The sequence below is a fragment of the Lagenorhynchus albirostris genome, chromosome 2 (genome assembly GCF_949774975.1).
Source record: "Lagenorhynchus albirostris chromosome 2, mLagAlb1.1, whole genome shotgun sequence".
NCBI classification, from domain to species: domain Eukaryota; kingdom Metazoa; phylum Chordata; class Mammalia; order Artiodactyla; family Delphinidae; genus Lagenorhynchus; species Lagenorhynchus albirostris.
In genome coordinates, this window is record NC_083096.1 from 131,073,812 (window position 1) to 131,093,171 (window position 19,360).

At 39.7% G+C, this 19,360-nt stretch overlaps 1 protein-coding gene across 3 annotated transcripts in view; it reads right to left on the minus strand.

Annotated features, from left to right (window-relative positions):
* The window catches only part of CACHD1 (cache domain containing 1), a 218,503-nt gene that overhangs the window by 131,762 nt on the left and 67,381 nt on the right, over positions 1–19,360 (minus strand). For all 3 annotated transcript variants that reach the window (XM_060139854.1, XM_060139855.1, XM_060139853.1), the window contains exon 2: positions 1,493–1,555. In XM_060139854.1, coding sequence (XP_059995837.1) covers positions 1,493–1,555 — 63 coding nt within the window. The remainder of the gene's footprint in view (positions 1–1,492; positions 1,556–19,360) is intronic.

Here is a 19,360-nt window from a genome sequence, read left to right on the forward strand (position 1 = left end):
AAAAACCAGTGAAGGAAGAACTTGTATCTGTTACTCAAGAAAAGCAGTAAAACTGATATCCCTGGATCAGTTTCTTTAAAATGTTATCGAATGGCCTTTGGTCTCCCAAAAAGTTTCCTTGAACATGCTTTGTGTAGAAACCTTCCCCTATAAAAACCCTTTTAAATTTCATGACCCTAAAGCACTTTCCAGTGTGCTGGAATAAAAATAAGACAGGAATTATGAAGGTAAGATTTGATATAGCAAACCACATTCACTACAACTCAGGTCATTAGGTTTTAAAAATATCTAAAGCTAAGAAAAAGGGTACGTGCTTAATGGCTTATGTCCTCTAAATTTAACCTGCAGAAACCAATAAAGATCTTTAATGTCTATAAATAAGAGATGCTGAACTTCAAGATCAAATTACAGTAATTTATTATAAATAAATACCCTATAAATAACTTCACTTTAATGATACTTGCAAAACTTTGTCCTCTTGCATAGCACTTCTGTAGTTCCGATCAAGTCAAGCTGTTTTCCATGAATAAGATGAAGGCCCCAGAGAGTTTAAATTATTATGTATTTTCCTATAGTTATCTTTTTATTCTGTGGAAGCACTCTGCTACACTCTGGTTTTTAGTTTGGTCCTGTTTTTTACTTAAGTCTCCAACCTAGCTTCAAATTACTAGTTGGTGGTCACATGGTGTAATGAAGTTGGTGGATTAACTGAAATTAAAACCCAGAATCCTCTTTACCACCCTTCTTTTCAAGCACAGATCAATTATTTATGACCAAGTTCACCAACACTATGTTTTAATTTAGGAAGCAGTCCATTAGAAGCCAGCTATAAATAAAGTAAACAGAATCTGGCCTCAGAACTTTTTGACCTCACAGTGCATTGAGAAGATGGGAGAAAAGCAGCAATGGAAGAATACAAGAAGAGGAAAGAAAAATAAAAGAACAAAAGAAGCCAACATCCACTGAGCTGCTTCTATGTCAGGGCTTCCACCTAAAGCATTTCACTTATTCTCAGTTAATTTGACATTACTTCATTTAATTCTCACAACCCCATCATGCAGATATTATGTCCCTCTGATTTAAAACCTCAAAAGGCTAAATTGCTTCCTGGGAGTCATGAAGTAAGTAGGAAAACCAGAATTTGACCTGGGGTTTGTCTGATTCCAAAGCCTGGGCACTTTTTCCTATAGCAGATGAAATAATTTCTAATATTTTAAAATTTGAGTAGTTTAGGAATTTCCAAAACAGTAACAAGGCACTAAATAATATTTTCAAAGCATAACATGAACAGCAGAAAGCCATCTATATAGCCATTATTTCAACTGCTTATAAGAACGTGAAGTGGGAAGTTGTCGCCATTTTGCTTAAGATGTATATGAAATCACACCCAGAAAACAACAGACAGCCTCACGTGGAGATTGGAAAGTGTAATGAAGTCACACCCAAAAGCAAGACAAAGACAGAGAAGGTCAAGTGCTAAATCACGTCTTACCTGCTGTACTTCACTTTCTCCATTTGAGATTTTCTCAGTGTAAACAAAGGAGTTGAATATCCGCTGCAAGGAAAAGAAAATGAACAAACATCAGATTTTCTAAACAAGACAGCCATTTTCTATATGAATGTGTATGTGAATAAGCTGTTTACAGCACAGATAGAATCAAGCAGAAAAATTTAATTAAAACAGTTATTTTACACAGAGAAATCCAAATATCAGCTAGTCAATCACACTTATGTAAGCAATACCCATCCACTTCTGTAGTGAAATAAACCAGATGTTACGCTATATTTTTCATTTTCAGAAATACATTTAATTATAGATTTCCGGAGCCCATGCCATTTTATCCGACTGGTATAATCTGACAAAGTTGTGTTTCTCATTTAAATCCTGCACTCCCTGAATGCTGTAATTGTTTACAGACACTACAGTCTAATGTAATCAAGCTCTTTAAAAAAGATTCTTTCCATATTCCCTCATGTCCCTGTCCAACCAGTACCTACTCAATATTGTCTATCACCTTCATTACCCAAGCAGCCCCTCGAAAGAGTAAATTAATAGGGTTTGCCAAACATGTGTGGCCTTAAGAGAGAATCCAGCCCTTACATGCCAGGAAACAAGACGGCCGTGCCAAGACATCAGTCCAAACTGCGGCACACAAGCACACACATTCTTCCCGCTGGTCTCTGCCTCGCTGGTACCCAGTCCTGCAGACACTGCCTGCATTTACAACACCTTGCAGACTTATGACTTTACCAAACCCCACCATTACTGACCAATCACAAAAGATTAACCTGTAACAAACCAGAAAAAAAAAAAGAGAACCCAAGAAACGGATCTGTTAGGGACTGGGGGGAAAAAAAAGGAACAGCAGCCTCGTCATTTATCCTAAAACTTTAAAGATACCTCTGGAACTCTCCAGTTGAGTAAGGAGTCAGACCTGGAGATGTCAGCCAAAATTTACCGTGTTCCTTTGTATCCTACTGACAAGGGTTTGTCGTCATCTGGGACAGCTTCCCAGACAGCCTAACACACCTGCATGGTGGTGATGAGGAAGACAAGTGCCAAGTTCATCAAGTGCTGTGCAAATGAAGGAAAATCAAGGTGATGGGGCTGGGGGAGGGGTGGGGTGGGGGCATGTTGCTGGGGGAAGGGAAGTAAACACACTTGGGAAGGATGGAGATGGAATGGGACGGAATTACAGTCTGGAAAATTCTAATTACAAATTATGATAATTTTTCAATGCACCACTCATTCAGTCAACAGATGCTTACTGTCGTTTTCTTTCCTGAAAATGACTTGCTGATAGGAAAGGTACAGATTTTTAGTAATGGTGATAATGATACTGGCGACTAGTTATTAAATGTTTACTGCGGGGCAGACACTATTCTTAGGCATGTTACACCTATATACCTATTTCAGTCTCATAAAACACCTTTGTGACAAGCACTATGATTATCCCCATTATATGAGTATATATGAGGAAACAGAAGCATATTTTATTGAGTGCCTAATGCAATTCACATTGTACCTCATATGCATATCTTATGTAATAACAAAATTCCTGCAGCTCCAAAGATGAAAAACGAAGACCCTGGGAAATTAGGTAATTTACCCAAAGTCATTTGGCAGGGCTGGAATTTGAACCCAGGCAGTGCGACTCCGGTTATGGTGCTACTAACCCTATTGTCTCATGAGCATTTGCTACCTGGTAGCTGGACACATATGAAAAACACTCCTGTTAGGAGCTAACACCCAAACGTAATGCAGATCAACAATCCCTTTATGTGTAATTCTAAAATTCAAAAGGCTCTGAAAATCATAAGTTTTGCATAACACATTTGCTAGCAAAATATGACACGACATGAACTTATTGGTAGTAAATCCTAACTTGAACTGATGTGGATTTATAGTCTTTATTAAACCACTTAGTGAGTATTTATTCTTTTTGATGCAGATGTACTAATGCATCTGATTACAGGGTTCTGCTTTAGATTTCACTGGAGGTGTTTCATCATCAAGGTGCAACAGGATTCTGAATCCTAAAACAGACATCATTTTGGAGAAGGAATTATAAATCTGCAGACCTCCAGCCCCAGTTTTCTGGTGAACACCTTAGTTCACTAGACAACAATGCTTTTAGAGGCTGTGTCAATGTCACTGCCACCTACACTCCCAGACCACATTCTCTATTTTTATATAATTTGATTTTCACAACCTGCTCAGTACCAAGAGTGCACGTTTATTAAAAACTAACATAATTCATGAAGTGTCTCCATATCTTGATGAGTGTGGTCAATTTCTTATTTCATTTCTGGCAGCGATATTTCAGTTGATACATTATCTGTCCTATCCTGGGAGGTGTTCCCCCAAGAGGTGACTGATGGAGTAACCCATGTTCTGGGAAGCAAAGCAGATCCACTTTGCTCAAAACAACTACCAAGGGCCACACCTAATGAGGAACCTCAGATCCTTCCCTCTTCTTTGTTGTTAAAAGAAAGGTGAATTCCTCAGTAGTAATAAGGAATATAAGCCAGGAAGTGTTTGCCAGGCCGTGTCCAGCCCGTTTTACTCATTCATTTTCTTAACAATTACTATCAATCATGATGGCCAACACTTTTATTAGAGCCTTTTATGGCTTATAAGTGTTTCTATATTCTCAACACCTAATAAAAATTAGGTGGGTAATAGAAAATGTTAAAAGAAAGAAGTTATAGATGTAAGCAGTAGTGAGTTTACAGACTACTTATATATTTTATACAACCCTCTTACCACCCCAGAAATGAAAGGTGGCCTGCTAGAATAATAGTTTGGAGCTATCACCAAGCAAACAACTTTTTGCTCCTCTCCCCACAGCGGGGAAGGGTGTTCGTGAAAGGCCAGTAGAACCTAGACAAGTAACTCACAACTAAACAGGTCAGCCAGCCACGTCTGGTGCAAGGTTAAAAGTTCAGGCTTAGCTGTGTGCCCAAGATCTCAAGGTATAGAGTGATATTCCATTATGCTCTAGATTAATGGCCAGTAATAATCTTTCTTAAAATGCAGGGCCTGCTAAGCCCAGTTCTCAAAGGCTTATTAGGCTTAGTACTTTCATAGTTTACAGTTTCACATAGATGATCTCATTTGATCCCTGCAACAACCCGATGTGGGAGACAGCGATCTGAAACCTATTTTACAGATTAAAAACTACAGCTCAGAAGTTAGAAAACGCATCACAGGTAAAATATTGAAGTGTTGAGGTCTAAATCTAGGTCGTGAGTTAAAAACAGGCATTGCTTCTAGCAAAACTATTAAATTTATTCACATCACCTTTTCGTTCAGGATAATCTAGAAATCCTATTATCAGGATACAGAAAAAGAGTGAAGATTGGGGTCTTTTTCTATCAATTTTATTTTAAGCAAGATACAATGTGCTGGTATAACTTTATATACATATGACCAATGTCAGGCATAACTAATAAGAGTCCCAGACAAAGATTTTATCTTTTATTACTTTCTATTGCTATGTAAAACTGTGAAAGGAATAGAATACAGAGTTTTCTGGGCATTTTATTTTTAATTTGAGAGCCAGGAATTCCAAATGATACACCTAGCTGACATTTTCGTGACTGCAAGAGTTTCTTGGTTGTCAGAGGACTTGAAAAGTGGAAATGGAAAAAAGTTTTCTTAAAACATGACATGAAGAGCAATCCCAAAAGGTCAGATTGTTCGTCTTCTCTGATGCTTCACTCACAGTAACAGGGTTAGGATGTAGGTGGGTAGGGTGGGCATGCCGCATTCTATTTCCAAGTTGTCACTTTCCCTTACTCAAATTCCCTCGAGGACCAAAGGAATTCCAGACATTTGAACTCTTAATTTGAGCACAATCTGGAGGGAGTTTGAAGTCAATCTCCTCGGTGTACAAATCCCTGGAAGTAAAGGCAAACATATTGCTTGTTCTTGCCCATTACTCTTCTCATTCTTGTCAAATACTAGAAGTAAAAATACACTTTGTTGTATAGTGAAAACATCATTAAAATAGGTGAGGGGTCTTTACAAGTTATTTTAAGGAGAAATAGTTCACTGACTCCTCTTTGTCAGTCATATTAATTTCCATAATCAAAAGAATACAAGAACAACAACATGCCTTATTCTTTTTGCGGTACGCGGGCCTCTCACTGTTGTGGCCTCTCCCGTTGCGGAGCGCAGGCTCAGCGGCCATGGCTCACGGGCCCAGCTGCTCCGCGGCATGTGGGATCTTCCCAGACCGGGGCACGAACCCATGTCCCCTGCATCAGCAGGCGGACTCTCAACCACTGCGCCACCAGGGAAGCCCCCATCATGCCTTATTCTTAAACTCAAGGCAACTAAGTACTCTGATCTAAAGACAAAACTGACCTTTCCCTCATTAAAACACATACCTTGGAAAACTGGAGGTATCTTCTGAAGTTAATTATATGCATATCCTATGACCCAGCAGTTCTCATCCTGGTATATACCTAGCAGAAATGTGTTCGTGTTTATCAAAAGAAATCTTAAGAATGTTCATAGCAGCACTACTCATAATAGCCCCAACCTGGAAATTATCCAAATGCCTATCAGCAACAGAATAGACAAACTGTGTGAATTCACACAGTCGAATATTTGGGCGAGATGAAAATGAACACACAATTGCAACATGCATCAACGTGATGACTCTTATAAACATATTTCTGAGCGAAAGAAGCCAGACACCAGGGCACAAAGAATGTTAATTCCATTTGTATCAAGTTCAAAAACAGGCAAAACTAACCTAGCCTATTAGAAGCCAAGATAATGGTTACATTTTGTGGGACAGTCAACTGAATAGGGCATGAAGCCTACGTTTGGGATGCTGAAATGTTCTTTCTCTTGATCTAGGTGCTGGTTACAGGGATGTGTTCACTCTTGTGAGAACTCATCCAGCTGTACATTTATAAGTGTGCACTGTGCTGGATGTATGCTATACTTCAATAAATCTACTTTATTTTATTTATTTATTTTTTTTTGCGTTATGTGGGATCTTCCTGGACCAGGGCACGAACCCGTGTCTCCTGCATCGGCCACTCAACCACTGTGCCACCAGGGAAGCCCAATAAATCTACTTTAAACACACATTCTAGGCAGTTTCTTTAAAATATACCCATGACAAATGTTTTTGTATATTTTAAAAATCATTTATGCAGTTTTAAAAAGGACAATAATCTATTAACTGGGCTATTATACTTAAAAAAAAAATCTACACCCCAATCTGCAACCAGATGAAATTAGACTGTACCAATACTGGAGAGTCACCTAGCAATTTACAGATAAGGTCTCCTGAGCCTTCCCTGAGGCTACATATTAACTACTCCCTCAAACTCTAAGTATATACCATGACTTAGTTCTTCAGTTTCCCATCAATGGTACTGTACTAACCTGAATTTCCAGCAAGAAAAAAGTTGTCTTTATCTGAGTCTCATCCAACCTGCACGCTCTAAACTTATATAACACAATTTAATCAAATCTCCTATTTGCATATTCTGTTCTTTTATTCCCTAAGCGCTGCCTTCCCCCTCCTCCCCCAAAGAGGAAATTAAAGAGCCACATTACACTTGAATACAGTTCCCCTACCTCTCCCGCATGAAAAGAAAAAAAGACATCCTGCTCTGTGTGTGTGTGTGTGTGTGTGTGTGTGTGTGTGTTAGTGTGTGTGTGTAGGTGGAGGGAGAGCTACTTTCCCTCACCTCTTAAGGGCTGCAACTTAGTCCTTCCCTGTCCCCAAGTCCTCACTCCATTGACCCACCCTCCCTACCCACCATCTTTCCCTCCCAAATCTCTCTATTAATTGAGCCTGCTTAACAGATGGCAAGAGAATTCCACTTAACTGGAACAGGAACAATTACATGAGTGTTTAATAAGATGGTCAATCCTGACAGTTGGCTCCACCTTCACTCCAACAGCTCTGCCAAATTTGAACTAGATGTTTAAATGAACGGTATAGCACAAAACCACAGAGGAGAAATACCTCTAACAAGCCTAATAAGGTTCTGTTGGACTCCCTCCCTGATCTTTGCTAAGAAAATGCAGGACTGAATTTTTATTCAAAAGCTTATTCTCTTGACGTTTACAGGTCTCTGTCACAAGCCAATTTGGCTGACAGTTCACTAACAGCTTCATTCCTGGATCTCTTCCTACTGTTCTAGGAATTATGGCCAAAGGGAAGGAAAATATAGATTACCACTGTTATCTCAAGATGTTGACCAACATTAACCATGCTGTCATTAAAACAAACTCCAACAATCACTGGACAGGGAATTAATGGCAGCTTAGTTTAAGTGTTTCAGAAGAAAACATATGCATAACTCTATTCTCCCCTAAGCATACCCCATGAATAAGCTTTTACTAGGTTATAAGGGATCACTCTGCCCAGAGTAGACATTGTCCGATTTTTACCAGACTATTTAACCTCACACTGTTGAACATATGGAAGGTCTAAGGAGGTCTAAGCCTCTAAGGAGGCTTCATCATCTGCATTCTGAGATCACAAACCTGCTGCCATAAATCTCCATCATTAAAAAAAAAATCTCTAAATTTGTTCATCTGGATACAGGTAGTTCCAGAAAATAGTTTACCAAGAGTATTGAAAAGGTTACCACTAACAAAAAAAATAATAACCTAACTGTCCAATAGGGGACCGATTAATTACACTTCATCCAATCAATAATATACTGTACAGCTAATAAAAGTGTTTACAATGATTTTTGTTATTGTTTATATTTTAAAATGAGCATTTTAATACACAAATATTGTTCTAATTACATGTGTGTAAAGGGGGTACATTATGCATAACAGTGTTACCGTGTATATTAACCGTGTATATTAATGTGCTTTGCAACACATTACCTCACTTAATACTCATAGCAACCCTTCATAGTAGTTAGCTACTATGTCATCATTTTACAGGTGAGAAAACTGAGGTCTTAGAAGTTTGGTTTGCCCAAATGTAGAACATTGTAATTAAGTGACCAAGTCTGGGTGCAAAGTTTGCCTTACTCCAAAGTTTATGTATCATCCTCTATGTAATCATCATCTTAACAGAGAAAACCTAGGTAAAATCTAGAAAGTGACCAAAATAGTAACAGGGCTTGCCTATGAATAATGAACCCAGAACATATATTCTTTCCTCCCCACCCCCCAATCTCAAAATGGAGCATGAATTTCCTTTATGATGGGTAATGACAAACATTTTCCAAAGAGTTGACACACTAGGGAAAAAAAAGACATACGTTCAGTTACAATAAACTCTACAGAGAACCATTTGTACTAGATCACCACCTTGAGAGCTTACAGAGGAAAAAGTAAATGTAGGGGCTCATGCTTGATCCTCACTATAAATATTTGATCTTGAATACCACAGTGACTTGCAAGAAACAGGGCTATTCCAGTTTCATGACAAAGGGAAATGCTTAGGTACTGAAAATCATGGTAGAGGAAGAGGCCTAGATTGGGAATTTAAAACAAAACGAATCAGTACACAATAGATGACCTTGTGCAAATGGTACCCTGGGCACACATGTCCTGCCCCAACAGACTTCCTTATTTTGTTTTACGGTTGCTATATATAACAAATGATATAACTATTGCTTGTGTAGTGCTTACTATCTGTCTAGCACCAGGTACTTCACATATCTTAACCTCATAAATGTGAAGATAAATTTAGGTAGACTGCACTAAAAACATTATGAATGTATTTCACATACCATTATGATAGTTATTCGAACAGTCTTGATGGTCATTCTATTATTATTCTATTCCATTATTGTTCATCTCTTAACAATATCCTCTTAATGATAGCTATGCTATGATAGTTGGAGGTACGGGGGGCCAAAAATACCTGTATAAATATTTACCAACTCAAGTCCTACCTCATCCCTAACAACCTCCCAAAGGTAATCTCTCCCTTCTCTGAACTTCTGCAGCAAAGACAGTCTATGCTACAGTTAAAATAATATGTTCACTGTAGAAAATTTGAAAATATGTAAAGGAAGAAGAGGGGAAAAAAATCTACTGTCTGACCGCTCAGTAAAAACCAGTTTACAGTTTACTTTATTTCCTTCCACTCTTCTAGATTTCTAGGTTCTAACTTTGTTGTAAATTCTTTGACAACTGGTCCATGCCATGATTCCTCAGCACATTGCATGGTACACAGTAAGCATAAATAAGCATGTGTGTATCCATTAATCTAGGCATTAAGTCATACAGACGGTCAGTTTGGTTGATTACTCAACCAGCTAGCAAAAAAGGGAACAAAGTATCCTTTCTCTTTAAGATAAAAAAAATTCCCCTTTTCTCAACAATCTATTAATAGAGTCTTCCCCCCTCACCTCTGTTTTTCCTTCCCTGTCCTCTTCAGGCTCTAAGTATATACACACACAGCCCCTCGGATACTTCAAGTTTGCAAAAGAACTCAAATTATGAATTCCTTAGTCTCATGGTATTTAACTTACCCTTCAACCAACATGAGCTCTGAATAGCAAGCAAGAAAGCTCGTGGGAGAGTCACAAATCGGCGACCAGGGTCACCTTTACAAAGGGTTGCCAGTTTTGGCCCTCTCTATCCCTCAAAAGAAATTACAGGGAAAAAGGAACAGCCTGCAGTCTGATTTAGCAGGGAAAATCTAAAGCAATAATCTCAGCAAGCAAAGTTTCTAGTCTTGATCACTTCATTTCCTGTTGTAGCATTTAAACCAGGAGAGCCAGGGAGCAAATAGGAACGGAGAGAACAAAGACAGGCATGGAAAGATGGAAACACTTCCCTAAATGCAATAAAGCTTCTGAAGGGTTACTGAATTTTTGCTGTTGTTGTTGTGTTTGGGCTTTCAAAGGAGGTAAGAGGGGGAAAAGGCAAGTAAATCAGTTCCACATGTTGGAAAGACTCAGCCTTTTAGCCAGTGTAACTTGACTATAATATTCATGACAATGCACATGGAAACCTCTCAGAAATGGAAAGCTGACTTGAAGCTGACTTGCCCAAACGCTTTGCAGATGGGGACAGATTTCCACTCCCCGACTTCCACTCTCCTAACTCTTAATTTCCTCACTCCCTATACCCCAGATCTCCATTAAGGCTTTTTAAATTTCACCTTGAAGGGGAAAAAAAAAAAAAAAAAAGGCGGGGTAGTTAAATGGCCATGCATTTATTCTTGGAGGAAAGGCATTTCAAGTATATAAGCCTTCAATATTCAGTGCTCTGTGTGTGCGCAAATCCACACAAATGCTCAGGTCCTCGGGAATCCATCCATTAAGGACAAAGGGAACTGGAAACCCTGAAATGCTTAACCTTCCAGACCTAAATGATAATGTTTAATTAATAACTCAAGTTAATCACGTCCTTTCTGATAGAGTCAGAAACCATGTAAAATATGGCTCCATATTCTTAAGGAGCTCATTCTCTAGTTGGGAGAAGAAATGAAAGATTAAGAAGTAAGGATGAACAGTGAACAGTGCAATGCAGGCTCCGGATGAACTCAGGATGTTTGGCACAGACCCAACGTGCTGCCAGAGTTCGTGGGGGGCTGGGGAGCAGGACTCTGAAGAGATGGGCTTGGGCTTGAATTTGAGGTCAGATTTAAACAGGAAAAAAAAAGAAAAAGAGCTTAAATGAGAGCATTTCAGGGCATTCACAGAGAGGGTTTGTCACATAGTACTAAACACAAAGTAATAAGTATTCAATACTTGGGGCCAGGCACTGTTCTAGACACTAAAGATACAAAAAAGAGCGTAACAAAATCCCTGCCCACGTGGCCCTACATTCTAGATCCTTTGGCCTCGAGAAAACCCTTAAAAAGGACTTACTAAGCACTGGCCTGTATACTTGGAAATGGGGTGTTCAAAGATAAGGAGATTGCTTCTTTTGTAGCAAAGCTCACAATCTAGAGACAGACTCCGGAGTCAGTAATCATGATACAAAGTCAGTTGCCTAAGGGAAGCTTTTGGAAATGAAACTGAACTCAATGGAATAGAACTCAATGTGGAGGTTTTTCAAGCCAGGAAGAGGAGTTGGATTTTACACATATGGTAGGCACTGAGTAAAGAGTTTTTTGAATGAGTAAATGAATAAATGTGTATTTGCCAAGAAATAAAGAGCTGTTAGGAGGATTTTTAGCTGGGGAGTGACATGATGAAATAGGTGCTTTAAGAATGTTTATATTCCACATGCTCAGAGCCATGCACCCACTTCCCTCAACTGTTCCTAAGCCTTCTCACAAAGAAAAAAACCTAGTCCATTTAGAAGCCAGTTACTGTCCCAAGGATCTGTGACAACTTTAGGAACCAAATGAACTGGATTGTCTTTGATCCTTCAGATGACACTTGACCTTAAATGAAAGTTTCCCATTTGTCATATCTCCTTTGTAAAATTTTAAAATCCTCTGAGGGGCTGTTTTATTCAATTTTACAACCCCTATAGCACTTGCACAGAGCGATATTATGGAATGAGATGTACTTGTTCAAAAAATAATTTATATAAAAATAGCTTAATGAAAAACAACTGTTCAGGTTTAAAGCACAGTTGCAATGTTGCATTCTGAGTTGAAGACTAGTTTTCTATTTTTTTTAATATTTATTTTATTCATTTGCCTGGGCCGGATCTTAGTGGTGGCACATGGGACCTTTGTTGAGGCATGTGTGCTCTAGTTCCCTGACCAGGGATGGAACCCGGGCCCCCTGCACTGGGAGCACGGAGTCTTAACCACTGGACGACCAGAGAAGTCCCGAAGACCGGTTCTCGACATTTCAAAATATGCTACTGGGAGTCTGTTTTGGATGGTTTTCAAATGAAATGTTCATTTATGCCATATCCAAATAGAATTTTTATAAGTTCAATTCTGGTTTATTCTTTTATTTAAAGCGATGCTTCATTAAGTGCAGAAACTATAAATCAAAATTTATCACAAAAGCTAATAATGTCAAATTGCAACTCTGTATAAACTAGCTCTGTATAAATCAGCTATATGCCTGATGAAGGCATTAAGCCTCCCTAGGTCTAGTTTCCCTTACCTATAAAGTGGAAAATTGGGTTAGATTATATAAACCTTGGTGATCCTAAAATTTCCACTCTATTATTGTGCTAGAATCTTACTGAAGTATAGATTGCTAGACTTTTGAGAAGCTACTAATGCTAGGTCTTTCTGCCATATGAAATGGATGCTTCAAGAAAATTATATTTGCTGGTGAAATTTGACTTAAATTGTTAAGAAAAATGTTATAAACATATCTCTAAAACTTGTTGCAGGAGGAGAGGCCAAGTATTGAAGGGATGAATAGTTTAAGATGACAATTTAAATAGAGAAAACCAATCTTGAGAGTGGTGAGCTTAAACGTGGACATTAAGACGTGAAACCGAGCAGTTAGCCTTTCTGGAATAAATGTGATGCTAATATGATTACACAAATGTCTCCCAGGTCCTCCTCACTGTATCGTCTTTCAGGCTTTCACAGCCAGGGTGCCTGTCATGCATATCGAATACCATGGTAACAACCCTGCTGTAATGGCTCCAGCACGACATGCCATGATTCTCAGCAATAATCATTAACTCACATTTCAATGAACAATGAATGGCTCTCTGGGCTCAGATTCACAATATAATTTTAATGAATAAATGCTGGTTAAAATTATTTCTGCAAGTTTTTAGGGCTAAAAAAAATAGGAACGTGAAAGGGAGTTTAAAACAAAACAAAACAAAACAAATCCTCTATTACCAGCTGAGTGGCTGTGGAGAGGTTAGATGTGCACCAGTTCCTAATTTGTAAAATAAGAGGCGACAATAATAGCGAGCTTATGGGTTTTTTGTGAGGTTCAGTGCTTGTATATCACTTATTCCTTACATACAGTAAGAGCTCAGTAAATAGTAACTTTCAAAAATCCTTCAAAATGAACAACTATTCCCAGGAATAAAAAGTCATTTGAGATTTCCTGTGTCCTCATCCCAATGTCAGGAGCTCTTCCAAATCGCACTTCCGAAGCCTTCCATAGTGACAAGACTTATTAAAAACTCTATTTTCAGGAAATGGCTTTCACATTAGCTCCCAGTGCCTTGGCAAGCTTGGCTCCCAGGCTCAACGAACTGCCTTCTTCAAGTTTCTTTAGAAACCCACATGCAAGCTGGGTCCTTGAGAAAGTGACTTTCCCTTTGATTAGTGATGATACTTGGTAGGGAACACCTGTCTGAGCACAGGCCAAATCTCTAGTTTACTAGAGTCTGCGGCTTTGTAAACATTTGCCAAGGAGGCCAGAGGCATAAATTCAAGTTGGGAAATACATCACAGAGATGCTGGTCCCTCCCGGCCTAGTACTGCTCAACAAACAGGGTTCCTGCAGGTACCAGGGGACGGAAGTAGTCCTAAAAATCCAACCTGCAGGTATTAAGCAAATAGGGGCTACAGGAGAGGGAGAAATGCAATAATTAGCTATGCCTCTAACGGAACCCAGAGGCTCATCTAGACGCCTCCCCAAACCTCCTCAAAAAGAGGCCAGAAGATTAAACCTCCTTTAGCGCCTTCACTGAATTATTTACTTCCACATTGTGTTGCAAGTATTTGTTTAGAAACATGAGTAGTGACCTCACAGAAGGCAATAACAACTCCTGCTCACCTGGAGAGGAGTGTGAGGACTGAGGTCCAGGCTTTGGAATCATCCAGACCTCAGTCATCTCAGCTGTGTGACCAGCACAAATTATTTAAATCTTCTGAGCCTAAGTTTCCTCATTTAAGCAACATACCTCCAACGCCGTAGAGACAGAACAGGGTGATCGTCACTACCTACTAGGCTTGCAGTTAGAACTAAATGGAATGACAAGCTAGGACAAGCTAGTGACTGACATATAGTTTTTGCCCAGTTAAGCACAGCTGGTATTAAAATTGTCAACATTTTCTCTGAATATCCCATAGACTGAGCATCCAGTGTAATCACCATTAAACGTCCAATAAATGCTTAATGAATCAATAAAAGATTTGGTATTACTTCCTCATTTGACAGAAGAGGAAAGTAAGCCTCAAACACCGTATATGATAGGTCACAATCAGGGACAGGACCAAATGCTGGTTTCTCCTGGCTTTCAGTCATGCTGATTTCTTATGTAACTGTTGCATAATGAACTAAAAACTAAAACCTATTTTTTTAATTTATTTTATTGATTTACAATGTATACATAGTTGATTTACAGTGTCGTGTTAATTTCTGCTGTATAGCGAAGTGATTCAGTTATACGTACATATACATTCTTTTTCATATTCTTTTCCATTATGCTTTATCACAGGATATTGAATATAGTGCCCTGTGCTATACAGGAGGACCTTGTTGTTTATCCCTAAAACCTATTTATTTACCCTACAAAGACAGAATGGGAAGGGAAAATATATTATCTAAAACTACTGAACAAGGAAAAAGCCAGAACCTCAAATTATTCTCCCCACCAAGCAAATATATGTCTTGAGTTCCTGGAAAGGGGCATGGTATAGTCGAAAGAGCGTGGGTTCTAGAAGCAAGGAAGTCAGACCATGGTCCTCAGCTCCACTACTTACTGTCGGGGTTGGAGGTATGTTGCTTAAATGTCCAAAGCCTCCATTTTCCCGCCTCTAAAAATGGGTGTAATAATATCCACCCGTGGGCAATGACTGCTAATGGGAATAAGGTTTCTTTGGGGGATGATGAAAATGTTTTAAGATTATGGTGATGATTGCACAACTCTGGAACTATACTAAAAGCCACTGACTTATGCCCTTTCAATGGGTGACTTTATGTAAACTATACCTTCCTATGGTCATAGCTGTGAGCACTTAAGTTACTATCTATGTGATGAATATGACGAAGAACACATACTGGGTGCTCAATAACAGTTATACAAATTGGATTTCCATCACTAAGATAGCGGTTATCAGACTTTATAGAGATACAAAACAAATCCTGTTTGCTTGTAATGAAATGCAGATTCCTGGGCCCCCGCCTCCAATAGATAATGGGTCCCCAGGCCCGGGGGAGGTCAATATGGGCGAGAATCATCAAGGTAGTTGTGATGGAGGTGGCCCATTAATCACTGTTTGAAAAGCCCTACACTAATGCACTTTTCAAATCAAAGCACTTCTGTGAATCTCCTTGAAATATCAGTAATAGTCTCCCTATGTTGAATTTCTGTATAAATCCACATTTCCATAGACTATAAAGTATGGTCTGGTTAAAAGAAATACCTTTAAAAAAAAAGAAAAGAAAAAAAAGGAAAAAGAAGGAGGGAGAAGGAAAGAGAAATACTCACTCCCGCTGACCACTTAGAGGGGAAAAAAAGGGGCATATTCCAAATCTTCAGTCACTGACAGCTGCTCTCCACTTGCAGCCACCGAATTCAGAATTAGAGATGAACTAATCTTTGGGTGGGGCTTCCTGGGAAGACAGGAGGAAGGAAAGAAGGAAGGAGCACTTGGATTTGCAATGTCTCTGCCTTACCACCACCCTGGGAGGTGTGCGTCGTTAGAATCCCTGTTTTACCAAACAAGAAACTAACTAATGAATGAAAAGGCAGCTTCCTTCAGAGCCACACAACCAATCCGCACAGGGTGGGGTTACTTTCCCACAACTCTAGGCTCCCCTGGAGGCCATGGCTCAAATCTGGGATCAAGATTTCTTGGTTCCTCAAACTGCTACAACCGCTGGTGAGCTTCCTTTGTCCAACCTTTTCCAGCTGAATGTTCTGGAAGGGCTCACCTTCCCAACGTAGCCCGGCTCAGTTTTCTGTCACTGAGCACAGACTATGGGCTGGCTCTGGACGAAGTGATGCTAAGACAGCCCCATCCTTCAAGAGCTGACAGTGCAAAGGAGAACAGGGAGGTGTAAGCAGGTGTGCAGAAGCTGTAGCTAGTAGCCAGCGTGAGGAAGGCACACCTGAACCAAACACAACACAAAGTTACCTGGACCCTTGTTCTCAGCACTCAGCAGGGAATATTAAGGCCTAATGTGCAGTGCAGGGGAGACAGTGGGAAGGTTGGCTGGTTTGTTTTTTGGCCTGGGGTTCATATTCATCAAAAGCCCCAAACCTGTATGTTTGATCTTCTCCTAATGAGACTTTATACACAGTCACAGAGAGAAAGTGACAAAATGAAAAGAAAAAGGTATTGATCATACAACTTTGAACGTGTATCCCATTAACAGAACACATCATGCATGCACAATATTCTCTAAATTCATGCTTTAAAAATAAATAATGGAAATTAGCTCAGAAATGGCACAATGACGCCACATAGGAGTTAATTTGTTAAACAGATATATTTAAAATATAACAGCATTGGTAACTGTTTGGCATTTCTTCATTTATTAATACACTGCTTCAAAACTGGAGTTGAGTTGGACAGCTCTCAGGCTCTGGAAGGCCCAGCTGCTGTTAATACACATGGTTGATCCAACGTTATCCGGGTATTTGCATTATTCCTCATCTATAGCAACCACAGCCCAGTGTCTGCAAGGCCTGATTTTGGAGCTCTGTTCAGAATGCCACCTCTCATACTCATATAACTGCCCTCACCCTGCCACATTCATCTCTCATTCACACCCTGCCTCTTAACACACTGATAAACAGACACAAATTCTCTTACTGTTATCTACCTCTTCTACTATTAATACCACCACCGCCACTTTTCTCCTCCTCTTCCTCATTGCAACATTTCAGGGTAAGAATAATAAGCCTCATTTTTTTAGATGAGGAATCAGACAGCGCTAGTAAAAGTGGCAGAGTGAGATTTGAACTCAAATGTGTCTGACTCTAGGACCAAGGCTCTTGGCACTTCCAGGCCCAAACTCTCTAATAGCTTCCTAATCATTTCAGAGTAAAAGCTCAAGCCCTTTTCCTGGTTCCAAAGCCCCTACCTATAGCCTGTTCACCCTTTGACTTCTCTCCTGCCCTCTCCCCAGTCTCAGTCTGCTCCAGACACACTGGCCTCCAGGTTGCTACTTAGACCTGTTGAGCAATTTCCAGCCACAGGGCCTTTGCACTTCCCGCTCCCCCCTTTTTGAAAAACATTGCCTTTGGATGTACTTGCTCCCTCCTGCCTCTGGAGTTCTGCTCAAATACTATTTTACACAAAATAGCGACCCCAGTAACTCTTGTCACATCTCACATGTCCTATGTTTTACTCTTTGCTGTCTTTCCCTGTTGGTATGCATGTTACATGAGCACAGGGACTTTTGTTTTTTCCCCACTGTCCCAGTACCTAGAACCACTCAGTTAATAAATTCATGAGAGGGGCATAAGTTGTACACACACCATGAGAGAAACATACCCCACTGGGAATTCATAACACAGGGAATCATTCAAAGGGGTGGCTTCCCCCACCTAGAATGCACTTTACCACTAATTTTCTCAGTAAATTCCTCACTAAGGCTCCCCTTAATTTTTCACCTCCATGGAAAGTCTTCCCTGCTCTCTATGCAGTGGGGATATCCCACTATTCTAACACTTACAAAACACACTGCAATTATTTGTTTACATAGCTCCTCCCCGCCCCTGGTATCTTGTGAGTTTCTAGAAGACAAGGACGGATTCTCATTCATCTTTGAATTCCCAGCACATAGTAGGCATGTTGTTGTTGACTGCATGGTATAATGCTACCTTCTAATATGCCCCAGAGAAACTGTCAGTATTTAGGCAGCACTATGAGTCTGGCATTAAGAAAAATCATAACAGGGAAGATTCTCCAGTCACAGAAAGCAGTTATCACCAACGAAGCTCATCAGTGTATAAGCATACTCAGCCTGCACTAGTGTAGCAAACACTTTTCTATGTTTGAACAGCAAAGAGACATCGGGGGTAATAAGCAAATTAACAAGCTTAGAATCATTCTGAATGCATCTCTACAGATAGGAGTTCTGCCGGAGCTCATGTTCTTGTTGACCTTGTTTACCTCTCCAAAATAAGTTCTTCAAGGCGGTCTCCTTTGTAACTGTTCCTTCAAGGCGGTCTCCTTTGTAATTGTTCCAGTTCTCTCTCTTCCTGTCTCTCTCTCACGCCAATTTGCATTTTTACAGCCGGTATGTACATTCTCCTCCACCCCAAGTCACTAATGAAAAGCAAAGGGGCAGCAGAAGGCAGAGGTATTTGCTAGGCATCGAGGCCCTGACTAGGATTTAGCTCCTGACAAATTAGATGTTTGCCTGGTTTCCTCCCTTCTCAATCTCCAATCCTAATAAATAGTCAGAAGGATCCATACACAAAATGTGGGCAGGTGAACATTTCACTTATGGCAGAAGAACTGCATTAGAATGCAGTGCACTGGATTCCCCGTAGCTGTCTGATATTCAGATCTCTGCTGTGTTTCCTCTCAAAGGGGTCTGGGGCAGGCATCAAATAGGGTGCTTTCCATTTTGTCCACAAGGCATTAATTCCAAGTTTAAGGAATGAAGCCAGTGGAGAAACATTCCATGCAATGACCAGACTTGCTTTGCATTATAAAACTAGCTGAATGTGATACACGATTAGTTGCCAGTAAGGTTTCCTAAAATTATTTTAAGAATGAGAAAAAGGGAAGAAGTATTTGTTTTACTGAATTCTTCTTTCCTAAAAAAAAAGAAGATGGGGTGAGCTTATTCACTCCAATGAACTGTTCAAGAAAAGAGTTGACCCATTAATAATGGTGGGAAAAAAAAATCTGTATTGCTCTTTACCTTCACTAGGTAAAAAAGGCTAAAGTCCTGTCTTACTTTATATCTTCACTATTTTTAAACTTGGTCTCTCTCAAATTAACTTCCCCCCCCCAGATGTATACATAGGGATTTCAAAGATCTTGTCAATGACTTTGATTTTCACCTCAAAAGTCATTTCTTAAAGCTAAGTTTTCACCTATCATTT